The sequence below is a fragment of the Dermochelys coriacea genome, chromosome 4, assembly GCF_009764565.3.
Source record: "Dermochelys coriacea isolate rDerCor1 chromosome 4, rDerCor1.pri.v4, whole genome shotgun sequence".
In the NCBI taxonomy this organism is placed as follows: domain Eukaryota; kingdom Metazoa; phylum Chordata; order Testudines; family Dermochelyidae; genus Dermochelys; species Dermochelys coriacea.
In genome coordinates this window covers 14,912,506-14,934,353 of record NC_050071.1, presented here as the reverse complement: position 1 = coordinate 14,934,353, position 21,848 = coordinate 14,912,506, and the positions used below count along the sequence as shown (strand labels likewise).

General features: G+C 39.6%; 1 protein-coding gene across 2 annotated transcripts in view; it reads left to right on the top strand.

Annotated features, from left to right (window-relative positions):
- The window catches only part of CNOT6L (CCR4-NOT transcription complex subunit 6 like), a 65,267-nt gene extending 58,516 nt beyond the window's left edge, over window positions 1-6,751 (top strand). For both annotated transcript variants that reach the window (XM_038400013.2, XM_043513043.1), the window contains exons 10-12: window positions 1,464-1,691; window positions 2,529-2,731; window positions 4,630-6,751. In XM_038400013.2, coding sequence (XP_038255941.1) covers window positions 1,464-1,691; window positions 2,529-2,731; window positions 4,630-4,842 — 644 coding nt within the window. In that variant the 3' untranslated portion in view covers window positions 4,843-6,751. The remainder of the gene's footprint in view (window positions 1-1,463; window positions 1,692-2,528; window positions 2,732-4,629) is intronic.
- Window positions 6,752-21,848: the final 15,097 nt, after the last annotated feature.

The window sequence follows — 21,848 nt, the reverse complement described above, 5'->3', positions numbered from 1 at the left end:
TGCTCCTCTGTAGACTAGTTGTGTAAGATATTACTGCATACAAGATCCTTGGCCAAACATTTGCAAGGGAGCACTGTTCAGTAGACTACTTTGATAAAGCTCTTATAAAATGGGAAATTTTCTGGTCACTCTGAGATTAGGTATGACACAAGTTGTTTTGAAAAATATATTTTAACTGTTTCACATCAAGAAGTTTTAAGAGGAGCGTCAGGCATTTGGTATTCTACTCAAGACTCTCATTCTTTCCTACGCTGATTTTACTTTACTTTTTCCCAGACAGGAGTACAGACCTCTCTCTCTCTCCCCCAATAGTTGTTAGTGATGTCTCTCTTTCCTCTTTATTTAATCCTTCACGGTGTCTCTGTGGCAGTGCTGATGTTCCTAACTGGCTATCAAACAGGCTTTTAATAAAGGATGATTGATCAGTGATGTCTCACAAATGTCATCAAAGAGTCACATGACTCTCTTTTTTGTCACCTTCCAATTTTGTGGCCTTTTTTATATAGCCCTGAAATTAATAGGCAGTCTCTAATTGCAATACAGGAAGAGTCTTTTTCTGTAACTTCATCTCCTGTCTTGTCTGCAGTCTCTCAGTTCTTAGGAAAATAAAAGCCCTAGCTGTACTGTTTCAGCAATAGACCCTAACCAAGAGCTTGGCCTTTTCTTAGCGAACAAATTGCTATACCAATAGGTAAGAACCAATCTGAAAAACTTCTGCATTCCTGTATTAAAACACTGAATGGTGAGGAATTTCAGGTGGCTTTTTCTGCTTTAATTTTATTCTATTAAAAGAACCCAAAATTCAGGTGGTTCCCCTCTAGTAATTGGGGATTGATAAATTGTCAGACCTACTGCCACTCTGAAAAATTTCCCGTTGAGGGGGAGGGTGCAAGTTATGATAACAATGGGTTGAGTTGCCAAGAATGCAGAATTTCCAAGCAGTGTATTCCAAAGACGGTCTGAAGTGGTGGTACACAACACAGCAGTGCTTATAGCACTGCTAAATGGGTAAGTAATTTTATCACTGCTGTTGTCCGAGCTTTTATCTGCTGCTGTAATTCACATAATTGTGCCAGTGTTTGGAAGACGTAGCATGAATTATAGTTGACGCTTAATTTAATATCCTTTTTTTTAGTACACTTAGGAGTTGTTCTAATTCTCTCAGATTAGACCGTTGATAGTCTTTCCAGTTACCATTTGCCTCATATATCCAAAAGTTTGTATTATGAGACTTGTAACCAAATAAAGTTAATATGAAACAGTATTGTTAGTTGGGATAGAGCTTTATTTAATTTGTTGTGAGACTTACCTTTTTTTCCAGTTGTGAAAGTAAGAGTATTTCTTTTCAATTTATCTCCATTTTTAGCTGATACAGGAGTGGCAGTAATTTTGCATTATCTGTAACGAGGTGGAATTTAATACATTCACCTAACTGACTTTTTATTAAAAACTTTTTAATCCAGGTATGAAGCCACTTCATGCTGTGGACAAACAGTTGCTTATTGTGGCAAATGCCCACATGCATTGGGACCCTGAATACTCGGATGTAAAACTCATTCAGACTATGATGTTTGTCTCAGAACTGAAAAATGTCCTTGAGAAAGCCTCCATCAGGCCTGGCAGTCCAGCAGCAGATCCTAATTCTATCCCTCTGGTGCTGTGTGCGGATCTTAACTCACTGCCCGATTCAGGTATTTAGAAATGGTTCATCACTGTTACTATTGTCTTTTTTCACTTTTGATTTTTATTAGAATATTTGCATGGTATACCAGTATATCCTTTCCAGCCGACATTTGCATGGTATGCCAGTATATCCATTATTATTATTGTGGAAAGCTTTCTTAATAAAATCCATTTGTGGTTGAAAATTCCCAAACCAGTTAATATAACTCCTCTATTTGAGTAGATATCAAATACCTTTCAGTATGTTGTTAGCACTTTAAGTATTGGTCATGTGCAAGATTTGGTAAACATTGAGTATAATAAAAAAAGCAAGGGTTGATATATTTCAACTCAAGTTTGATACAGTAGTAATAATTATTATGTATCTGAAGTGTGGTATGCCTGTTTTGGACTAAGAGCTTGAGGAGTGATAATATTTAGGAATTCGGAGTTCATGGTTTATTGCGCTCTGGGTGAAAAGCTGACGAAATAAAATGAGGGCAGAAACTTGAGATGGATATACTGTAGTACTTCTGATATTTAACTCTGTAATCGAGGAGAAATATACAAGAAAACTTACTCTTAGTGCTGGCTGCCATAGTATGGTTAGTATTCTTACTGTGCTCAGGATTTTGAAATGCTTATGCTGTCAAATATGGTGGTGAACCCCTTCATTATATAGATGCACTCAGGAAGTCAGACCTCACTAAAGGAGACTTAAAAAAGAAAAAACTGGCTGATATATATGCACTTATTTGGAGACCATGGTCTCAACATGGTTCTTAACCTAAGGTATTTAAATATGATACATGTTGTATTTCAATAATTAATTAAAACAACTAATTGCATCATTGTTTTGCAAACAGGTGTTGTGGAGTACTTAAGCAATGGCATAGTAGCTGACAACCATAAGGACTTCAAAGAGCTGCGTTACAATGAGTGTCTCATGAACTTCAGCGGCAGTGGAAAAAATGGGGCTTCTGAAGGAAGAATCACGCATGGCTTCCAGCTCAAGAGCGCCTATGAAAACAACTTGATGCCTTACACCAATTACACCTTTGATTTCAAAGTAAGGGATGATCTACTGAATTTAATTTCTCTTACTGTGAGAAGTGCCATGCTCTGTCAGATTCAAGGTCCATCTAGTCCTCTGTCCTGTCTGTGAGAGTGGCCAGCTCTAGATGCTTCAGAAGAAGGTCTAAGAACCTTGTAGCAGGCAGATGTGGGATAATTTGCCCCTCCAACATTAGGTGTTATCCTAATCTAAAATATTTTAAAGGTGGGCTTAACCTCTGAAGCATGAGTCTAAATACTCCTTCCAGAATTTTTTTTAGCATTAACTATTATAACTTTGGATGTTCTTGTTGTCCATATAAATGTCCAGTCTCTTCCTGAATCAAGCCAAGTTACTGACCTCAATGACATTCTGTGGGCAGTTAGTTTCACAGTCTAATTACATGTTGGGTGAAAAAGTACTTTATTTTAGAGGCTTTGAATTTGCCACCTTTTAATTTAATTGAAAGTTTGCTTGTTCTTGTTGTATGAAAAAAATCATTTTAGCTTCTCACTGATTTCCTTATCTTCTTTAATTGCACTCTTTAATCTGGTGATCCAGCAACCTTTGATTGATTGTTTCACAGGCTTCCTGCTCCTGATATTTTTACAGAATTTCTTGTTATACCTTTTAACTATTTGTGTTTGAATTCCATCTAATCTCTGAATTTCCTTCTTGCCTATTGCCTACTGTAGTTATGCTTCTTTTAATCCTTTACTAGGTGTAGGTTTCCAAATTTTGAAGGACATCTACTTGTCTTGAATAATGTCTTGGACCTTGCTATCGAGTCATACTGGCTTACCGCTCACCTTTCTGCTTCTCTTCTTGTTCAGCACCGTGTGTGCCTTTTGAGACTGTTCTATCCTTGGGTAACATTCAAAACAAATCTAAGGATTTTGTTTTCTTTACTTTTGATTTTTGCAGCTTTTTGGGGTAGTCCTCTCATTTTATTGCCTTCTCTCTTTTCAAAAGTTTAGTGTCACTGTGTTTGTTTGCTTTTTGGTACCATCCTTCCCCTTCGATTGTTGAATTTAATTATATTATGACTACTATTATTTGGTGGCTCAGCTCTTAATACTTGAATTGACTTCTTTTGTGAACTGGTGAAGAAGTATCTCCGTTAAGAAACAGTACAAAGAAGATGGAGGGAGCGTAAGTTTCTAGAGGATTGAAAAAATTGCTTCTGAACGTGCAGAGTTGGTATCTAAGACTTTGACTATAACTTACGCTCCATGTCTTTGTGATGAGGAAGATGGAATACTTCCTCTAGAGCCAACCTCATGGGTGCAGGGGTTAAGGCGGTCATATTAGCTGGTGGTGTGACGATGTCTGAACAATGAATGTCAAACGCTTTTCCCAAAAATCTACCTTGTTAGGCACAGGAAAAACTGTTCTACAGGATGTCTAGTCAGTGTTTGCTCCATTTTGCAATATTCTGGAAATTCTAAACGCATGTAAAAAGCTTCACATTGAGTTACTTCATCTTATTGATAACTTTGCAAAGTTACAGTCATGAAAATGTAGCCAAGTGAGCAGCCGCCCTGTTAATGCAGCCTTCAGAAAACTGTCTCCAGCCAAACAGTAGCAGCTACAAAAAGGGAAATTTGTCTGTTCATGTCCAGTGAGGAACTATTTAAATACTAAAATTATGCACAGATAATATATTTAGTAAATTAAATGTAAAATATGTTCATTGACTGATAATGCACAGTTAAAATAAAGTAAAGATATTTAGAAAGACAGCACTAATTTGGCCACCTTGCACATCCTGTGAATTGAAAAAACATGCTCTTAACATCAAGGAGAGGGAGCTAGCAAGTGTGTAAAACTGTGCCAAATATATCTTAGAAAAGCGTTGAACTATCACTTGTGACCTGTCCTCGTTTTAACAGAATGTTTCTCTCTCCCTTTAGGGTGTGATTGACTACATTTTCTATTCCAACACTCATATGAACGTGCTTGGTGTCCTGGGGCCTTTAGATCCTCAGTGGCTGGTTGAGAACAACATCACTGGGTGTCCACACCCTCACATCCCTTCAGACCACTTCTCACTGTTAACACAGCTCGAACTCCATCCTCCGCTCCTGCCTCTTGTCAACGGTGTACACTTACCTAACAGGAGGTAGTGGAGCCCTGCCCCTTTGAGGGCTGGGACCTGTTGTTATGGACCTGTACAGTTGTAAATCAAAGTATGTAGGAGTGAAGTATGGCCTACCTTAAGCTGCTTCTTCAAGCTCCTTTCATTGTGTGTTTTGATATGAGATTTTGCACATTTTGGTGCATGTTGGTATAATTTGGCACTAGGGCTGGAACCAAAGTATTATTCCCTTTCCAGGATTTTAATTTAATTTTTAAACTGGTAAGCTTACTGTTTCATTAGAAAGCTGTGTTTATAAAATGGGCAAATCCGATTCAAAACTTGCATCATAATCTATTTAAAATTAATGCTTTCCTCCAAATCACAGCACAACAAATCCTCCTCCTTTTTAAAAAAAAACAAAAACAAAAACAAACTGATAAATACAACACTTCAATCTGTTTCAGTTGTAAGGGAGAATAATTAGAAATACTATTTTACTGAACTCAAAATGGAGATCTGGGTTCTGCATCCAATATTAATTTTGCACGTTAGCAAAGCACTTAATATTTAACTGTAAATTATTAACAGTATATTTCCTCCCCCCCCATCTAGCTAATACTGGAAAACCAAAAACGGGCTACTCATACTTATTGAAAGGCTAAATTATCTCCTGGTGCAACTCCATTGACTACAATGGAATTATGCCATCAGAGAATTTGGACCTGAGCATTTAATGTCACATAGAATTTGTGGTTGGCAGACAATATGGTGGTAACGTTCTTGGAGCTCTTTTTGGTTAGGAAATTCAGGAATTTAAACTGATGGCCTGTTTTGTGAGGTCTAACAGAGAACTCTCCCTACTTTGACAATCCGTGATGGGAACAAGATTTAGAAACCTAAAATTAAGAACTTGCACTTAAAAAATCAGCTGCAAGTTTCTTATTGGTGAGTTCTGGAAGAGCAAATACGTTCCAACTCAATCTGTAGCTTTCCTGTTTCTAATGTTAAATTGCAAAAGTGATAAACTTTGGATTGGAGGTACTGGTTAAGCTAAGGGTACAGGGAAAAAAACCCTCTGGAAATGATCTTACTTCTATCTCCAAAGTGAAGGTTAAATAGCTCTCTAGGTGCTTTTTTGTGTGGGGGAGAAAGTGGTAGCCATAATCATTCCTTGGATTATTTTTCCTGACCCTAGTTGCCAAATAGCCATCGTATGCTTTTAATACTTTGTTTCTGTTTTCCTTCAAGGTTGAATTAAAAAGCTGCTGGTTCATTCCCAACGGTTAACGCTCTTTAGCTGTGTTGGAAATATTTCTTTTTACACTCTAGGGGGCCAGTTCAAAACGTTGTGCCTCAAGAGGCAGTAAACATAATGCAATTTTCTGAAAGAAATTGGTTGGCTGCTTAATGTTTAAAATATATATATATGGCACCGTAATAGGAAAAGGTTGTGTCTGTGTTTTTAAGTTTTTCTTTATTCTGCTTTTTTGCTGCTATAAGATTTTCTTGAATTTATATTTTAAACTTTTCATGCACTTTACTGTTTCTAGTCTCAAAATGTGATATTTTTAATAAAAAAGAATTTTTCCATTTATGTGAATGAAATTTTTAAACAGATAAATAGCCTATATTTATGTCTCATTCATAGATTTAAAAAGGGTCACATTTAAATTGTTAAATTAGTTTTAAATACTAAGAAGCAATCTTCTGCCTTGCAAAATTAATACTATAGCCTGTTCCACCATTCTTTAATTGTACATTTCCTTCGTTATTGTATTCATAGAAAATTAGGCTCTAGTAGAAAATGTTCCCTGTATTTGTTTGGGGGTGGGATGGGATACAGCAGTTGGTTCAATGAAACCACAACTCCCTTTCAAAAAAGTGCCTTGAAATGGAGGCATCACCCATCATCCAATATAAAATTGGAAGTTATTGTAGTTGAGTGAAATTTAATATAAATAAAAAATTTTGTGCAGCACAAGAAAACCCAACCAACCAATCAAAAAAAAAAAAGCCCTTTTAAAGATTTCCCTTTAGGTGCAGGTATCTCTTTTTATATACCTCAAGTGTTCAAGACCTAGACATGCATATAAATTGAAAAAGTAAGTAGCGTATAGTACTGGAAAGTAGAATAGCATGAAAAACTTAATTTTGTGGACATTACCTTTTAGTAATCAGCTACTGTATTGTTTTTTTTGTTTTTCTTTTGGAGGGATGGGTTCTCTGCTCTGGAGATATGCACTAACAAACCATTTTCCTCCTTTCATACACGCATGTTAACTAGCAATGTGAGCAATATTTTCTACCATACTTCACTCCCAATATTTTTGAGATGTTTGTATAAAATGGAATTTCAAGTTCACCTATGATTGTATATGAACTGCAGAGGAGCCTGTTTATAAATCAATTTAAAAAAAGCAACACAACCTTTTGTAGTGTTGGGGGAAAATAAAAAAATTGGGCAACAGAAACAGCTTAAGTTTTATTTTCTTCTGATTCGTAATTAATTTGAGGCACTCTGTTGCAGGAAGGTGTTTAATTGGGTTTTCTCTGCTTCAAAATGCATTCTTCAAAGTATCCATTATCCTGTAATTTTTTAAAAAAAATGTAATTGACATTGCACAAAAGCTTTTATGTTGAAATGGGTATTGTTTGTTTTTGTTGGCCCACACACCTGAGCATGTTTACGCAAATTTCATGTGTGTGGTTCTCTCCTTCCTCCCCACACTCCCGCTGTATTTCCTTTTTTTGGCCCCCCCCCTTTTTTTTTTTTTTTTTTTTTTTTTTTTTTTTTTTTTTTAAACAGAAGGGGCAGTATCTGTATTGAGCTTCCATTTCAGGTGATCAGAAATGCTGCTGTCCTTAGTGTTTTTGTTTAAAATGCAGAAAATCGGGAACTCTGTCAATGATAAATTTAAGATTAATGCCACCTTTAGATAAAAAAAAAACATGGGTGTGCATTATCCAGAAGTCGACATACATTACCCTATGTGTCTAGAGTGGAAACTCATGGCTTTAAGTCAAAAACCTACACATACAAAGTCTAGATTTTCTGCAGTTGTGGTTCTTCTGATTGTGAAAACTGAAAACTCAGTACCTATAAGGTGTGTATGTGTGTATTTGTTTTGGGAGGGGGAGCAGGCAGGGGAGAGGAATCTGGGAAAGTGGTATCACTAATTTCACTATAGATAAATGGACAACAAAACACACAATTATTCTCTCTCCATCACTGATGCTTGTCTCATAGTTTTAAACATTGGGAACACTGCAGCATCCTCAGGACTGGTCACAGGGAAAAAAAGTTTAAATTCACGTACTGCTCCTTGCTTAGTTGGTTTTGTTTTAAAAATATTGTGCCTGGTGTCAATTTTTAAGCAACAGCACTGCCTAAAGGAAGCAGAGGAAAAAACCGAACACCATTCTACAGGCAACTTTTTAAAATTCGATATGGTAAATCTGTTAGATATGAGGTTTTGTGTGTATATAAAAAAATTTTGTACAATGTAGCTGAATATTTTTGTTTCATTATTTTGATGTAAGGAGTGTGAACATTTTGTGTACCACACATTGAAGTCAGGTATGGCACAATGGGTTCTGAGACCAGCTTTTCTTCCCATTTGCCTTGTTCAAAGCTTTTTTTTCTTTCTTTCTGTTACTAGCATTCATCAAGAAAATACTTCATTTTAGCAGTAAGCTTACTATGTGTTTGAAGCCACTCTTGTTTCTAGTCGGCAGAAATATAAAACCCTTTTTCTTGTTGGTTCCGACTACTCCTTGTTATCCTATGTTTATAAACCGTAGCCAAAATCTTCAGTCCCTTAAAATCTTCAGAAGTACCTACCCCAGGGTTGGCCGAACTCTGTTCCCAGGGTTTCACCATTGACTTCAATGGGGACAGAGTCAGGCCAGTGCTGAGAGAGTCTGGAAAATCTCCCATCCTGGGTGCTTTTGAGTTAGGCTCCTCTGTCCAGGGTCATGACCAGATGCCTGAATTACAGTGGCCTGTTTTTCCAAGGTGCTGAGCACCTGCAGTTCCCATTTACTTCACAATTTCTGAAAATCCAGGCCAGTTACATTGTGGTGTCTGAACATGATTTTAGGAGCTTAACTTTCAGCACCTATTTCTGAAGACTTTGACCTAAATCACAAGGGAGTAAATTAAAAGATGATATTAAAGGCTCATATCACTTGATTCCACAATGATTAAGTTTGGTGAGGGGATCTCAGATGTGGAGTATAGAGAGGAGACCAGCTATAAAAGTTGGTTTAAATTCAAGGTTACTCTGTTTTAGTAGCACAAAATATACGAGGAAAATATGGTGGGTAACTTTGGGCATTTACATCTATTCAAAGATTTCTAAATCACTAGTGTATTAGTAATACTCTTTCCATAATCTGTTAAACTGAGAAGAGGAAGGTGTGGGCAGTTAATATCAAAGATCAGATTTAAACCCAGCAACTGAAGTGACAACATTTCTATTATAATTCTTGGCTTTCGGCATCAAAACTTGGTTTGGCAAGTTACTTGGCATACAAGATTTAGGAGTGGAAGAGGTTTTTTTAATACTAATTATCAAACAATATTGATTAGATTGCTATTTAAATATCACAAAGGATTAGTTTGATATAGTCTCAAATTCATATCCATTTAAAAAGGAAGTTGTAGTAGTCATTAATCTTCAAATAAGAAATGTTTTTTTAATGGCTTGAGTATTGTACATATTTACATGGTTAATTTAGTATCAGTTATTCTGTTCTGCCATGTAGATATTCTTCTTTATTTACAAAGATCTAACTTCACAAAAACAAGCAAATGTTACACTTTAAGATTACTTTCTGGAATGCACTTCATCTTCTATATTGGGAGATGACAAATTGAAACCTACGTACTTGGAGTATGTCTCACTGTTATGAGATGTCTAAGCATGACTAAGTGAGGAAATTGACGTGTCCCGCTTGTGTTAAAGTTTAAATTGCCTTACTCTTATGAGCTTCAGTGCTTTCTGTATTCTTTTTGTGATTTGATCCACTGAAGTTTTAATACAATAGAAAACTCTCCTAGAATTGTGTGAATGACTCAATAGACTGTACAGTATTATGTAAATATACACTTAGGAACCTGAATGGTCCATCAAGTACTTGATCTGTTTTATCAGTCTGCAGTAGGAAGCCATTAAGCTAAAATCAGTCCTTTTAAAAACATGGAGCCGGACAGCATAGTTTGAGATTGGTAATGGGATAGCGAGCTGTTTACCATTTCAGATGTGATTGCTTTTACACAATATTCATCAAATGAGTTGCCTGCTAGGAGGAGAAGTGACACCAAGGGAGAAGTGCTGGCCCCACTGAAGACAATGGGAGTTTTGATACTGACTTCAGTAGGGGAAGGATTTCACCACAATTGTCCAGGTTATAAAACCACCACCCTTGCTAAAAAAAAATTTTAACATCTGGATTGACAGTCTGAAATATCATTGGTTGAACACATGCAACTTCCTCTTTCCTGTAGAGGTGGTCTGTCCAGAACAGCATTGAGATGTCTTGGCAGAGCGACATAGGGAAGCTTTAATCACCACTACTTGTACAGATGTTGAACAGATGACTCAATTTGCTAGTACCTGAGGGGGGACATTAAAGAGATTATTAAAAATAGCTGAATAAATTAGCTGAACGCTGGCAACAGCAAAAAGTGCACTGTTAAGGTCTGGGCCTGCTAAATTCATAATGTGAAAGTCATTTCATGTTAGATTTGTAAATATTTTGCAAGAATACCATTTAAAAAAAATCAGTAAAACGTTTTATACATTAACAGCTTTAAAAAACCAAAAACATTTCTTGAGTCTATATGCCAAGTGTCAGCAGAGAAATAATTTTCATAAGTTTATAAACACTTTAAAATGAGTTTTACATATATACCCCAAGCACTGTTGAAACTGATTGGGGGGGAAATTAAAATGCTGAACTCTAAACTGGTGCATCTTACCTTGTGTAGTAGTGAAGACATTTTGTACTGATATTTACCAGACTTTATTTACTTTCAAAATCACCGGGAGAAAAAATGATAAAGTAGAGTTGAGGAGGTTGTCTTTGAAAGCGATTAGAAAAGTGACTAACATCTTAGGTAATCTTAAAACATGATAAACAGAGTAAACTTGGCTGGATTGGTATGGTTGGAAGATAGAATACTTCAGGGACACCTGTTCTTGATGTAGATTCTAAAATAAGTGAAGTTGGGGAAATACAGTTGTATTTTAATATAATGTATTTAAACAATTTTGATGGCAAAACATGCCAAGTGATATGACTCTTTTCAGCATAGTACAGTGTGTTTAGCTTGCAAAGTCCTTCACTGTTTTAGTAGTGAGAGGTGGAGTGATTCTGGTATTACTTGGTCTCATCCTTTTGTTAAACTGTTTCCAAGAGTAAGACATTTACCAAGTTCTTATTTGTCTCTGTATTTGTTTTTGTTTTAAAGCAAAAAATCATGGTGGCTCTCTTTACAAGTGACATTGTTAATATTATTTTGGCTTTGTTTTCCATTGTTAATTATTGTGTAGTATGGTTTTTCCAAGCAATTAAAGAGTTGTGTGCACCATGTTATCAAACTTTGCCTGTAATTCACTAAACCCATACGTTTGACTGGATCAGTGGTGATAGGAGCTCAGGCTTTACTTTTTTTTTTTTTTTTTTTTTTTTTTTTTTTTTTTTTTTTAAACTAGACAATGGGAGTATAATGCTCCTAGGTACATCAACTGCGTCTGGGTAATATGAAACTGCGCTATAATTTTTCTGTACAAATCTGTTAAAATATAGTTTTCCCATTTCATGAAAATTCGAACTAAGCAAACTTTTCCCGATTCCTGACTCAGCTCTGCATTTGAACAGCTGCATTATTGTACATAGGAAACATGAATTAAGTGCCAATCCTGCTCCTGTTGAGGTCTTATTTGAGTGTCGCCTTGACTGCAATGGGAACCGGCTCAGGCTCACAGTCTGCTTGAACTGCAAATTTCTTAAACACCAGCTTCTAGGAGTGCCGGGCTGGGGGGGTGGGTGCACTTTTGATATTCTGTACAGTTGTCCTAATGCAACAAATTCTTGGATTCTGGAAAAGTTTTCAGAAAATGCACCACTGGATTCTGGCTTTTCTCCTTTCTGGTAATACATAGAGCCATAGGTTAAATGAGCTCTTGCCTCAAATATAACCTGCTTAACCATATAATCGTAAATAAGTGCCAACTGAGGGAATCTGTAGGAGGATTTGCTTTACTGTGAATCCTGCCAATTACATTTTCATAAGAAAAATATTCTCCTCTAACCTTTAAATTCTGAAAACCTTGTTTCATATACAGTTCAGGTGTCTTATAGAAACTCCATGAGGGTTTATAAACATCTTCATCTAATGGTTGAAAAGCAAAGCAGTCTATTTTAGACCTGAGCAAAAAAGCTTATTCAACTTTTCCCACAAAATAATTGCAAAACTATTGGCCTTCCTCCAAAACAATCAGTTCTTTCTCTCCAAATTTAAGTAATTTTTAAAAATGCAAATGATCTTTTATTTTAAATAGTTTTTCTTTAAAAGAAACAAAGTGCCATGCAATTGTAGCTTCAACTGACTTCACTGAACCAATCCACGTCATTCATAATTCTACTTTTTATCATGAGACTGTCGGACAGTAATCACCAGCTCTTTGTTTTGTTGTTAATTTACCAGTCAATGAGGTGGGAACTCTTACACAGCTCAGTTGAGGTATTTTGCGCAATATATACTGTACAACGTGTACATGCAAGAGATAGAGGTTTTACTTTTACCAAATAAAATGTGAACAATACAAAATGAAGACAGTAACAGTACTAAGCAGTCTTGCCTTTTTAATCTTATGGCAGCTCAGAAGGGAGGTGCTGAAAACCTTGAACTATTATTGTCAGATCAGATGACAAAATCCTTTGTTTTTTCCCATTACACGGATTGGGTACTGATCGCACATGATGTGTATAGGGCTAAATATCTGCTTGTTTGTTTCTTTGCACCTGTGTACTTTTATTTCCCTCTGTAGGCAATAAACGGCCATTTTGCAACTGCATTTTCTGTCATGTCTTTGTTTCTACTCTTGAGCATTGTTGTATATATCACAAAAGTAGTTGGGAAGTGAGGAGCTGGATGTTGGCACATGGCCCTTACTGATGCTGCTTTCTGCTTTGCATCAAATTGTTCATCTTGGTGTTTACAATTAAGTGGCTGCTTCTGGTCACACTGTGGGTGGGTAGGAGAGTCTGAGTCTGATCCAAAACCTGTTCAAGCCCATGAGAGTTTCTCCATTGAATTCAGTGGGTTTTGGATCAGGACTGTTATATGCTCAATGAAAGGTAAGAGGTGTAATTATGTGAATGTCTAGCATTTAATAATCAGGCTTTAATACAAAAGCCACATCCAGTTTTTGCAGAACCTTTAATGGTTAACCTTTACGGATGCAAGTTGTTGAGTATCTGTGGGTGTGAATGATTAGCCCTGGAATTGGGATTTACTAGATATTTCTGTGGAAACACAGAGGATGACCATCCGGCTCGGTCCCTTTGTAGATGGTTTGGCTGTGTAGTGCTGACAGGGTAAAATACTAAACTAACACATGTGAGTGTTACAAAGTGACACAAGCAGATATTACTGTGATGCACACGTGCAGTAGATCTGCAAAGGTGCTCTTTTTTTTAAGCACTCTACCACGCTTGGTAGGCCACAGCGGCTCACTCCCAAGTGGAAGTCTTCAGTTTATCTTCCTTCTGTCAAGCAATCCTGTTTCTTGGTGCTAAAAGGTGAAGTGTGTCCCTCCCCTTTCCACGGTGAAGAGTACCAATCCAGTACACTGCTTCAGTTCAGCATGTGTACATCAGACGCTAGAGGAGTCTGAAGTATCTTTTACGGTTCTATAGTGCCTGTTCAGTGCTAGAGGGAAGGGTGGCTTATCGTCGTCAACAGTGATGCCACTAAGCAAGCAGTGGCAACATTTTTTAAGATCACCAATACAGGTTCAGTGCTTGTGAAAGTTTACAGTGTCTAGAAGCAGTAGCACCCACCAGCACAAGCATTTTGACTATTTGTATTATTGTAGATCCTCAAGGCCTGAATTGAGGTCAGTGGTACGTGGACTGGGGGTACATGCACATGGAGATGGAGTGTTTCTTCTACTTAGACTGCAAGCTGTGGAGGGCAGTATGGTCCCCATTTCAACAACTAGGTGAACGGCGGCGCAGGGCATAAGTGGCTTTTCCCAGATGTCACAGGGAGCCTGGAGTCCCAGTCCAGTGCTTTAACTTTCCGGCCTTGGCCTGTAACTAGATAGCAGACTTCTTATAAATGCGTTATTTTGATTGCTGCTGGGCTTTTCCTGCTTCATTTTTGACCCAGTAGTCACCTTGTGATATCCTGCCTGTTTGAGAGATTAGCTATTAATGTGGTGACTAAGGAGCACCAGGAGAGCAAACTGTACTATTTAAAGTGTCAATGTAACTTTTAATTTTAGATGGTGACTTTTTTTTTTTATTTAAGGTCTGACGTCTCACAACCTGCTAGGATTAGAGTCACAACTTTCCAAGGATATCAAGCATTTGTTTCTCAACTTGATGGCTCATGTGGTATCAGACTTTGTGTTATGCTTATAAGAAACACACGGGATCTTTTTCAGGGGTGAAGGCAATATGCTGCATTTATTGGAAATACAACAATTAGCATATGTATTTTCTCACACACACAGAGAGAGAGAGAGAGTAGGTAGGAGCCAAGTTCTGTCAGTCGCGACATGATGCTCCAGGGAAGGCTTGGCAGGACAAACCCAATGTTTCATGGCAAGGCACTCTGTTTATACACTGATTTTCCTTCATTGGGACCAATGAATTTTGCACTGTCATGCTGTAATTAATTGCTTGAGTGCTTGTTTTCTTAAATTGTCCTTCTCGTCTCTCAGGGAGCCCCCAGATCCCCTTCATCTTCAGAGGTGCAAAGCACCAAGTTTCAGAGTAGCAGCCGTGTTGGTCTGTATTCACAAAAAGAAAAGGAGTACTTGTGGCACCTTAGAGACTAACAAATTTATTTGAGCATAAGCTTTCGTGAGCTACAGCTCACTTCATCGGATGCATTCAGTGGAAAATATAGTGGGGAGATTTATGTACAAAGAGAACATGAAACAATGGGTGTTACCATACACACTGTAAGGAGAGTGATCACTTAAGATGAGCTATTACCAGCAAGAGAGTGGGAGGGGGAGGGGGAGAAAACATTTTGTAGTGATAATCAAGATGGGCCATTTCCAGCAGTTGACAAGAATGTCTGAGGAACAGTGAGGGGTGGCGGGGGCGGTGGGGAAATAGTTTTACTTTGTGTAATGACCCATCCACTCCCAGTCTCTATTCAAGCCTAAGTTAATTGTATCCAGTTTGCAAATTAATTCCAATTCAGCAGTCTCTCATTGGAGTCTGTTTTTGAAGTTTTTTTTGTTGAAGAATTGCCACTTTTAGGTCTGTAATCGAGTGACCAGAGAGATTGAAGTGTTCTCCAACTGGTTTTTTGAATGTTATAATTCTTGATGTCTGATTTGTGTCCATTTATTCTTTTACGTAGAGACTGTCCAGTTTGACCAATGTACATGGCAGAGGGGCATTGCTGGCACATGATGGCATATATCACATTGGTAGATGTGCAGGTGAACGAGCCTCTGATAGTGTGTTTCCCACCAGCAGCATAAATCCCAACACTCCTCTTTGACCCGGGTCAGCTCTCCGATTCCGACCTAGGTCAGCTCTCCAATTCCGACCCGGGTCAGAAGGAGGAGAGGAAGACGGCTTTCATTGAGACTTTTGGTAATAAGTCATGTTTGGAAAATTTTACCCATGATAAATTTCTAGGATTAAGAGGCAATTGTGTGTAGGAAAATATATCCGTGATTTACGTGAAAGCTTTCTAAATCACTTCTAAAAATGGGTCTTAGACTTTTTTTTTTAAAAGCTTAACCGAAGTGATTTAGGAACTCAGGAGGTAGTGGGGCATCTAGGAGCGATTGCCTTTATATTAAGTGAATGTAGGCATGGTGGTATTTAGTCGGTGGGTATTTCTCTCTGTTCCTCCCCTGTATGTATCCAGATAAAGCCTTGCTAAGGAAGCTATGTCTAACACTTTTTGATATGATTTAGAAAAGCCCTGTAGAAAGTTGTTCTCGAAAGAACTCTCTCAACAGACCTGCATTTCTCATGATTGTTTATCAGTAGGATTGAAATGGGATGGGCCTTTTCGGGCTCATTCAATTGCTCACTGCCTCTTGTTTGGCATTTTAAACCACAACAGATGCCCAGCAGATGAAACAGCAGTGCAAAGGGTGCTTTAGCCAATTGTCCCAATGCAGACAGCTTTGGAGGGAGTTTTATTAGTCCTCAAGCTAGTGCTGCCTTCCCTCTTTGGGATCCCAGGAGGAATTGAACACTGTGTAGTGTCACCTAGATAAAGGCAAAGCAAATTTTCTTGTACATGGGCTTTGTTTCATTTCATGCGCTCCAATACTGCAATAGGTATGGGTGAAATCCTGGCCCTACTGATCGTTCGTTGGTTGCATCTTCATTAGAGCACAACTCAAGTCTTAGAACAAACTTGGTAAGTCTAATAAGAAAAATTCTGGGGGATATTAGTGGCTCCCAGCTGTAAAAGGGGGAATAATGCTTGCTGTACCTGCCTCTGATGGGTGTGAGGATTAACTGTTTCAACATACCATGGGCCTCAAATTCTGTGTGAAGAATGAGAACATAAAACTACTCTAAACTTAGATTGGTAAGGGTAGAAATTAAATTGAATTTCCTCATTTTGTCTTTTGCCTCAGGCTTGGGAGTTATAAAGTGCTCTTTAGCTGATGCTTATAATAGTACTTAGAATTGGTTAGCACATTTTGGACAGAAGGGAGAAACAGCCAGAAAGTGCACAGATAACAGGTGCTTCCTGCAGTAGGCTAAATACCCAGCATACCCAAGAGGGGAATGGCTAATCCTCAAGGGTTACATCCGACAGCTAGCTCTGCAAAGGATGCTATTGAAGTTAAAGGAATTCCAGAGCTAGCCTGCAGCAAGGTTAATAGACTGATTATGGATGTTATGTGAGATTACCGGTGTGCTTAGCTCTAAAGATGGAAGAGTTCACAGTTCACTGTGAAGCATAATCCTGGTTTATTTTAAAATACATCCTTTGTGAAAATAGTTCTGGGACAATGGAAGCAGGCCCACTGACAGCAATTCTGGGCCCCAGGGCGGAACTGTCAATGGACTCCCTGGAAAGGGAGGGCTGAGGTTTGGTTCATGCAGGGCGGGATGGAACCGGGCACCACACTGCTGCTGGCCCGGCATGGTGTCGCCACACGGGCATGGTGCTGGACCACGTGCGGCGGCTGGTGCACACACACCGGACATTGGGGCGGTGCTGTGCCCACGCTGGCTGGTGCCCTGTGAGCTGCTGCCAGCTGCACTGCTGGGCGTGCTCTTCTGGCACAGCCATGTGCCCACCCGGCTGCCTTCGCCACCGCCAGTACCACCCCGGTGCTTTTAAAAGGGCCCGGGGCTCCCGGCTGCTGGGCCCTTTTAAATCACCTGGGCCCCTGGGCAATTGCCCTCTTTACCCGCCCTGGCAGGTCTGAGTGGAAGTGTCAGTTGTGAATTCTAAAGAACAAGCTACAGGGCATAGCCTCCAGCAGGGAACACCCTGCAAACCAACTGGTTATCAGTCATCGCTTCATACACCTCCATGTGTGTCCTGACTTCCCATCTGACCACAACATCATCTTATCCTTTCCTTTGTCCAGCCTCTTTCCCTTCCCCTCCCTGTGTTAGCTCCTGCTAACTTACATTTGGGTAGGGAATCTGATTTTGTGTCTACCTGGCTTTGGACTTAATGTTTCTTTTGGAGTTTTCTACAGAGTGGCTTCCCCTCAATGTCACCTACCAGGTGGTGCTGCAGTTGTTCCAGGGCTGCCACAGGATAGAGGGATCCACCTGTTAAGGTTGCTGCAGCTGTGCTTTAAAATAGGAAATTGACAGGTGAGTGAAAAGTCATCACAGAACCAAGATGGGCTTAGTCAACTCCTCTTTCCTCTTGTCGCACAAATGAGCTAAAAACCCGCCAGTCAACATGCTAAAGGGAGAGATATATAAAATGTTTATAGCTGCTTCTACTTTCCGTCTAAGCCTTATAAGCATCTGGTTTGTTTTTCACGGTAAATTCACTGACCCAAATGCTCAATTGCAGCTAAGGAGCCAGGAGAGGATAAGCAAAGGTGACCTTAAACCCCTCTTGTTGCACTCCCCTGATCCAGGATGCTCCTCCGCACAAGCTAGAGCAACTTAAAGGCTGTTCTAACTTGTGCCAGCTTCCAGTAGTCCCAAGGGGTTGATATGCCCATAGGGGATCCCTCCCTTTTCCCCCAGGCCAAGCTCCCTGTGCCAGCTGCAAGGAGGACGAGGGTGACATTGGGTGCTGCTATGCCACAGCAGGATCTTCCTCTGCTGACATGAGGGCTGCTTTGCACTGACAGCTTGGCACACACAGTCTGCACCACAGGACCTGGGCCGCTATGTCTAAACCTGGTAGGCTGTGAGAAATTGGCACACTGGTGCTCCTGCCGCTGCCTTTGGGACTGAGTGGGCCCATGTGCAATAAGGAGCCAGGCATAGCGCTGCTCTCTGCTTGGCATCTATTCTGCATTCAGCACAGGAAACTGGAGAACCATGGAGGAAATCACACTGTGAGCAGTGCTAGCTGCACAGGTGGGGTTGAGTCTGGGTCAGCTCATCATCGTGGAATGACTTGGTTTGCAAAGGCTGGAGAAAAGCAGTGAGGCTGTTTCAGGGTACAATAGGTTTATCAGTGCCCAGAGACAGTGTGGCATGGGAGGGGGTTAGTTAGAGGAGCCTGGACTGAAGGCTAAGATGATGTAGGGTTTGGTAAAAAATGATCAGGCTGTCCTTTTGAATGTGTTCCGCAATATTAGAACAGGGGCAGACTGTATGAAACGAATGGCAGGCACACTTGGGACAGGGTGAAAGCCAGGCTTGCTGCAGCACATGGTTGGTTGGTGGAATTCAGGAGGCAGCTCTATCGTAGGGAGAGATGGGAAATAAAGGTGTGTGGTGGGCTCTCCCTGCCACACACACAGGCCTGTCTTCCTGCAGCCTCCTCAGTGAGCAGGTACAGAGGTACCTGCAGGGCAGAGTCCCCTCCTCTCACTCCCATCACACTCAGACTCCATCTATCTGACTTGAGGTAGGAGCCCTGCTAGCTCATGGCGTTTGGGTCAGCGGGTGACATGGACAATTCTACATGAGAACATAAGAATGGCCCTACTGGGTCAAAACAATGGTCCATCTAGCAGAGTTCCCTGTCTTCCAACAGTGGCAAATGCCAAATACTTCAAAGGGAATAAACAGAATAGGACAATTATCAAGTAATGCATCCCTGTTGTCCATCCTGGCATCTGGCGGTCACAGGCTTTGGGACACCCAGAGCATGGAGTTGTCCCTGACCATCTTGGCTAATAGCCATTGATGGACCTATCTGCCATGAACTTTGAACCCAGCTGTACTTCAGGCCTTCACAACATCCCATGTCAATGAGTTCTGCAGGTTGACTGTGTGTTGTATAAAGTACTTCCTTATGTTTGTTTTTAATCTGTTGCCTACTAATTTCATTAGGTGATCCCTGATTCTTGTGTTCTGTGAAAGGGTAAATAACGTTTCCTTATTCACTTTCTCCACATTATTCATGACTTTATAGATCTCTATCATATCCTTTCTCTGTACCTTTTCTATTTCTAATGTATCTTTTATGAGATGGGGCGACCAGAACTACATGCAGTATTCAAGGCGTGGGTGTACCATGGATTATTGTATGCTGCCATTATGATATTTACTGTCTTATTATTTGTCCCTTTCCTAATGGTTCCTAACATTCTGTTAGCGTTTTTGGCTGCTGCTGTACACTGAGCAGATATTTTCAGAGAAGTATCCATGATGACTCCAAGATGTTTGGGTGATAGCAGCTAATTTAGACCGCATCATTTTCTATCTGTAGTTAAGGATTATGGTTTCCAATATGCATCACTTCACGTTTATCAACATTGATTTTCATCTGCCATTTTGTTTCCCAGTCACCCAGTTTCGTGAGCCTTGTAACTTAGTTAAGTCCAAAACTGCCTGCAATCTCAAGTAATTTTGTTTCCTCTGCAAACTTTGCCACCTCACTGTTTACCCCTTTTTCCAGATAATTTATGAATATATTGAACAGCACTGGTCCCACTACAGATTTCTGGGGACACTGTGGTTTGTCTCTCCATTCTGAAAACTGATCATTTATTCCTACCTTTTGTTTCCTGTCGTTTAACCAGTTACTGATCTATGAGAGGACCTTCCCTCTTATCCCATGACTGTTTAGTTTACTTAAGAGCATTGGTGAAGGCCCTTGTCAAAGGCTTTCTGAAAGCCTAAGTACACTAGATCTCCTGGATCACCCTTCTCCAAATGCTTTTTGACCTCCCCTCAGAGAATTCTAATACATTGATGAGGCATGATTTCCCTATACAAAAGCTGTGTGGACTCCTCCCTAACATACTGTGTTCATCTATGTGTTTGATAATTCTGTTCTTTACTATAGTTTCAAACAATTTGCCTGGTACGAAGTTAGGCTTACCAGCCTGTAATTGCGAGGATCACCTTTGTTAAAAACTGGAGTCACGTTAGCTCCAGTCATCTGATGCAGAAACTGATTTAAGCGATAGGTCACATACCACAGTTAGTAGTTCTGCAATTTCATATTTGAATTCCTTCAGAACTCTTGGGTGAATACCATCTGTTCCTGGTGACTTATTACTGTTTGTTTTATCAATCTGTTCCAAAACCACCTCTACTGACACCGCAATCTGGGACAGTTCCTTAGATTTGTCACCTAAAGAGAATGGCTCAGGTGTGGAAATGTCCCTTACATCTTCTGCAGTGAAGACCAGTGCAAAGAAATCATCACAACAGCCTTGTCTTCCTTGAGCGCTCCTTTAGCACCTCAATCATCCAGGGTCCCACTGATTATTTTGCAGACTTCCTGCGTCTGATTAACTTAATTTTTTTTTTTTGGCTGTTGGTTTTTGAGTCTTTTGTTAGTTGCTCTTCAAGTTCTTTTTTAGCCTGCCTAATTACAATTTCTTGGTGGTAGTGCTGCTGGGTGATCTCTTATAAAAAGCAGGGATCAGAGAGGAGTAACTGTAGGGCTGGCTCTAGGTTTTTTGCCACCCCAAGCAAAAAATTTGCCATCCCAAGCTCCAAGAGCACAACTGCCCAAGCGCAAAAAAAAAAAAAAAAGTGGCAGAAATGTTGCCCCTGGAATTGTGCCGCCCCAAGCACGTGCTTGCTTTGCTGGTGCCTAGAGCCAGTCCTGAGTAACTAGACAGTGAAGATTGTGGCATTTCCTGCCACCTTAGATCAAAGGCTGGGAAAGTCTAAGATACCAGCAACAAGGAACAAGAGCTTGAATAGCCAAAGGCTTGGGATAGCGGCAAGTTCAGCTCTTGGTCAAGGTTTTCAAAAGTGATGGGTGATTTTAGGTGCTCAACTTGAGATATATTAAAAGGGTCTGATTTTCTTCACAGGGGGCAGCACTTCTTGAAAATCAGACCCCTTTAAAGTGTCTCAGGTTATGTATCCAAAATATTTTTTTGTTAAATCTTGGCCAAGCTCTGTACCTATTTCCTTTAAAACCACAGAATAACCTGTGGTGTGATCCTCTTTTTAAGGGGAGGAAAGAGAAATAATTCACATAGAAGCCTAATGGTGGTTGATTGAGTGTTTAAAACATACATTGAAGTTTTTGTGGCCGGTCACTTTTGAGTTATGAATGGAAAAAACATTTGAAAAGAGGACTTAATTAAATGTAGAGCTCCTTGTTTAGACCTTTAGAAAACTGTAGGACTAGAGTTATCTACTGCATACAGCTGAGCAAGGTAATGGATAAAGGATTTAATATAAACTCTTGCTGAATGGGAGGGA